This window comes from Apaloderma vittatum, unplaced genomic scaffold (genome assembly GCF_000703405.1).
Source record: "Apaloderma vittatum isolate BGI_N311 unplaced genomic scaffold, ASM70340v1 scaffold5992, whole genome shotgun sequence".
Classification (NCBI taxonomy): domain Eukaryota; kingdom Metazoa; phylum Chordata; class Aves; order Trogoniformes; family Trogonidae; genus Apaloderma; species Apaloderma vittatum.
The window spans coordinates 68,231-73,568 of NW_009705180.1; the positions used below are offsets into that span (position 1 = coordinate 68,231).

Consider the following 5,338-nt stretch of genomic DNA (forward strand, 5'->3'; position numbering starts at 1 on the left):
TGCCCTGCATGAAATCCAGGAGTTGAGAGGACCAACATGAAATCTGGAAGGTGAAAAAAAAGCATAAGGATATAAGGATACACATTATGTTACCTTTTTATAAGTGGTTTAATCAGTGTCCACAAATAAACTAACAAGTGTCTTTGAACGAACATGATCCTCTAAGATTCCATATTGTTATTAATGCCAGTAGTGCACAGAGCAGACGCTGAAGCAGGGATCAGAGACTTCTGTTCTTACACCACCCAAATTCACATGCACAAAGCAGCTAAAATTCACCAGGTCTCACGATCCAATAGCCATGAAAAAGAGGGCATTCTTAAACACCCAAAACATCCGGAGACTTCAGTATATATACACACACTTTGTATTTCACAAGTACACTAAAGCTCTGTGTTCAGTGAAGTAAATATTTCCTGTCAGAGAGAAACACTCTTCTCTTTCAGCATGCATAAAAGAAATTCTTGTCACATAATTAGTACTTTAAAGCCATCTGAAAACAAAACACAAGCAAAAAAAAACCCCAAAGAGTAAAATACTAAACTGTCTAACGCTCCTGTGAATCACTGTCACCTGAAACACCACACTCCTGAATGGACACTTGCTTTTACCCTTAAGCTGCTAATATTTGCACAATGTGTTCCTTGATCCTGCATAAACTCCTGACAATTGAATGATTATCACCACATTAAAAAATTCCAGATGTCATTGTACACTAAAGAATTATTTGCTCTTTTAGGTAGGCTTTGAGGCTTTTTTATTTTAATAATGTACCTGTAAAGACTAGGTGGCATGTAATCACTTCGGAAAGCCACGTGGTACATCCAAATGAGATTTAGTCTTTAACAGATGCCTGTTCCAGCATCTCAAGATGTGAAGTGGACTTTAACTTGGTTGCCTAAAGTGCAATCCACAGAATCTTAAACCTCCCTCCATGTTTTTGATACTCTTTACAAACTGTGTCATGTTATTTCTTCTCTTGGGTGGAACAATGAGAATGTTCAAGTTATCTGTTTATTCTAAACAGAGACCTAACTTTTATTCCAACTTATCTCTAATACCAAGTTTCATTTCTTTCACATGCTTTTTACAGCATGATGCTTTGTAAACTCACAAAATTTTCATCTGAAGCAATTTCTACCTCAGTGGAATAACCATACTGTCTTCGTAACACACTGATTTTAAATAAATGAGGAGATAATGATTTGACAGTATCTGAACTAACCATTTTTAGGAAAAAAAGACCAAACATTTCTTCTTTACTCACAGAAAGAAACTCAACATAGATAGCATGTGAAATAATTCCTTGTACTGACACAGAATCAATAGGATTATTGGGGTGTTATAAGAACAAGATAACCACAAGAACAGAGAATGTTAAGGTGAGGGAGCTAAAACCAAAGAACTGCAATTATATTAACCAAGGAAGATGCTGCAAATCAGATGACCAAGTGCCGCAGAGCAGACTGTGAGCCCAAAGACGCCCATATATAGCACAGGAACCCAAGAGTTTAACAAAAGGACAACCATGGGAAGAACATCAGGAGTCTCAGAGGCCCACTGGAGACCCCCGGAAAGACTAATGAGCATGTGCAATGAGGATGGAGCTTAAGATAATGATTTCTGGGAATTAATTTGAACATGTATGATTATTTCAGGAAATGTAATGAATATGTAAGATTCTGCATACTATAAGCATCGCCTCAAGCGCTATAGGGTATGTAAAATAGGTGGAATGATCCCCTGTGCATCCGGCACCGCAAAAAAGACTGTCTGCCTTTTAATACTACATTGGTGTTCAGAGGTTTTATTCCCAATTTCAGTGACAGTACAAGGACAACAGGTACTTCTACAGCTACAAGATAACAATCTTTACTTCTAAGTAAAGAGTTCAGTCTTTAGTCATCTTGACAACAGTAGCTGAGAGGCCTATTTTCTCTGGGGAAAAAAGCTTCTGTATGAGCTAATTAACATGAGTTCACTCCTCATGACTCAAAGGCAGTTTGCAATTTGACATAAGTCAGCAGCCAAATTAGCAGGCTGAAACAAACCCCAAGACTCCAGGCTAAGAGGCTGCCATCTCATCTTCACTAACACTTTACCTTATGTTATTTGTCACTTCTTAGCTACTGCATAGCAAGAAGAAACACTTTCCTAGTCAAGACAGGACCTTGGTGTCACATCTACATACACATAAATACCCACTGAGCAGAAGTTAACACATAAAGCTTCTGCAAGCTGTATTTTGAGTCTAAACAAGTTAATAGCATTTTAATTTTCAAGATCTTATCAGTTCTACAAACCAATTACAGAAAGGTTAAGCAGTGATCAGTAATATCAAAACAGCACCACTTAAAAGGAATTTCTAAACCACCTCATACTTCTCCAAGAACTCAGCCCCTGCCTCTGATCAGATCCTAGTATAAATACCATGCATATGAAAATAAACCACCGGAAAAAAAATATTTGATTAAGTATAACTGTAAGCAGAAACAGCTAAATATTACCTCCTTTTTTTACCTCGCTCCATCTAAACTGATGCCGTCTCACAACAGAGAAGACAGAATCAAACCCCTCCTTCTGGATCAGATCTGCCACTTTTATAAGATCACTGGGATGTAAACAGGGAGACGTTGCTTGAATATTTCCTACAATATCAACCTCTAAAGAAAAAGAAAGAAATATTTATGAAACAACAAGTATTTTTAATATACACAATTGCAAAGTGCAGTATCAGTGGATGTCACAGCAAAAAAAAAGAGGGAGAATCTTTCCAGCTCTTATTTACTAAAGGCTTTACTTATTTTCTAAATAATAAGTATATCATTTCTCAGGGATTACAACATAATCCTCAGCATACTTCATTACTGATTTACCATGATGATGATTAAGAAATTCTCTGATAGCTTCTAGAGAAGTTGAGGAGTCTTGAGAAACTTCAGGGCTTCTGCGATGAACTTGAGCACCAAACTGCTTTGCAACCTTCTCAATTTCATCATGGTCTGTAGAAACCCATATACTGTAGGCAAACAGCAAAAGAAATTAATACAAAGAATAAAACCCAACATCATTGACTTGCCTGCTATAATCTATCCTGAGCAACATCCTGGTTTATGTATGTACTACACTTTTCAATGAAAAGAACTAGTTTTTACATTTTCATTAGTAAAACCCGTCCCTGGCAGTCCAACAAGCAACTTTCAACAACAGGGAAAAAAACCCACACATTCGCTAGACTGTAAAAAACTCAAGCTTGGGTTGCATTTCAGTTTAAGACTGTAGGGTTCTTGATCTACCTTCCACATAGGAAGCTTAAGCAACACAAAATTCAGAAGTGTTACCAGAAAAATCCAGTGTGAGCGTTTGTTAGGTATGCTAACAGATCAATGAACTGTGAACGGGATAACGGAGGTATTGAATATCATTTAAGAGTTCAGAAACAAGACTGACAATAAGTAAAACTGCCACACAGTTAGAAGATTAGCTTATTCTTCAAGTGTTTTAAAATGTGTAAATCAGGCTCCACACAATCATAGAGAAAGCACTGCTCAAGTTACACATATGACGTGCTGGATCTGGGCTCCTCCAAAGAATAAAATAAAACTAGAGCAATCCCAGAAGAGCTAGTAACACATATGCTTTGGCACAGAACACCTTCAATGCTGGTAAAGCAAGATTGTGATTGTTCAGAGACAACAAACATTTACAAAAGGAAGGGCTAACTCTGAATATTACGTGATTATAAACACTGGCTAAACACTGTGAGGCCACTACTGCCATCACCGTAACAAAAAAGTATACGAGACATAAAACCAGAAACTATGAAAAATAACCCTTCTCTCAGCAACACTGGCACTGTTAATGCACTGTACATAGCAAACATTAGTTAAGCTTTAGTTAACTTTTTTCATCCAAAGGTATCACAGGAAAATCGGAACAAAATTATGTATGACAGTGACAGCAACATCAAGTCACACCCCTGTGAACAAATGCAGAAGAGTTATTTTCCAGTAACTCCTTCAGGCTGGTTAGCTTAAATATACACTCCCCATTAAACTAACAGAGTTTTGCTGTGCAGCACATTCCCTGTCACCACAGCTGTTTCAAAGGTGACTAGAAAACCTAGCACACTTCCACCTAATGCACCTGTTATGCCTCAAAATTAGGGAATGTTACCCTAAATGGCTTCCTGTTGGGCAAATTCAGATCCCAAGTAGAAAATGAGGAGGTTGTTCAAACCACCGCACTCACCACAGATCATTAAGAAAAAAGGTTTTACATGCATTAAGTAATTAACAGTAATCTAGGTCAGAAACATTTTTGACTGCTTCTTTATTAAAAATAAAAACGAGCCAGCGATGCTTCCTCTACTTTTCAGACACGGTAAAAGGGATTTTCCAGAACAGGTAACAGTACAGCAGCTATGAGATAGAGAGGGCTCATGCTCACCTCCAGCTCCAAATCCAGTTGGGCAGCATTTCTACTTGAGCACATGAAGCCTCCGCTCTGAACGTAATGCAGTAGGTTTGCATTGGGAACCCACACCTAGGTATGCTACCTAACAAGTGCATCCTAACCACGCACTGATTTTAATTACGTTTATCAGTACGTGTGTAGGAAATACTCAATTTTGTTGTGGTAAACCCAAGAAATTTGCAACACCTGCATTCCTAACACTAGCAACATATTTGTTTTAACATAGCTCTAATTATTGCTACAAAAGTTTCAGGCACTTTGCCACAAACTGAGTTTCTGCCTGTGTCATATGAACACATGCCATTATTACCTTCTGCTCAACTGCCTGATGTGCTGGCTCTAGGCTCCTCCAAAGATTAAAGAAAAACTGGAGCAAGTCCAAAAGAGCCACTAACACAACTGGGACCTGAGGGGAAAAGGTATGCCAGGAGATGGAGAAACAGACACCTCAACTCAGTCTCACGAAAAGAAGGCAAGGGGACAACTTCATGGTCGCCTTCAAGTATCTGGTGGGAAGGCAGGGAGAAAACAGAAAATCTTCCTGGACAAGCACAACAAGAGAATGCTGCCACATGTCACAAGAAGAGAAGTGTCAGTTCGACGATGGTAAAACGATTTTCAACCACCCGGGGCGATCAATGGCTGGAACTGGTGCCCGGAAAGCCCCCAGGTTCTCCACGCCTGAAGACACCCAGCTCAGCCGCACACGGTCCCAAGCCAGCCCACCCAGCCCAGCTTCGCACAGCGCCTGGGATGGTGCGCGGGCCATGCCCTGCAGCCCGGCGGCTCCATTTAATGCGGCCACCTTAATCACACCAGTAAAAATGCCAACGCTTATTGGCAAACACCACCGGCCAGCAGC

At 39.5% G+C, this 5,338-nt stretch overlaps 1 protein-coding gene across 1 annotated transcript in view; it reads right to left on the reverse strand.

Moving 5' to 3' along the window:
- CMAS (cytidine monophosphate N-acetylneuraminic acid synthetase) overlaps nucleotides 1-5,281 on the reverse strand; it is a gene marked incomplete at its 5' end in the record, with an annotated part of 10,846 nt that extends 5,565 nt beyond the window's left edge. The window contains 3 exons of the mRNA XM_009865296.1: nucleotides 2,508-2,663; nucleotides 2,877-3,019; nucleotides 5,103-5,281. Of these exons, the coding sequence (XP_009863598.1) occupies nucleotides 2,508-2,663; nucleotides 2,877-3,019; nucleotides 5,103-5,281 (478 nt within the window). The remainder of the gene's footprint in view (nucleotides 1-2,507; nucleotides 2,664-2,876; nucleotides 3,020-5,102) is intronic.
- Nucleotides 5,282-5,338: the final 57 nt, after the last annotated feature.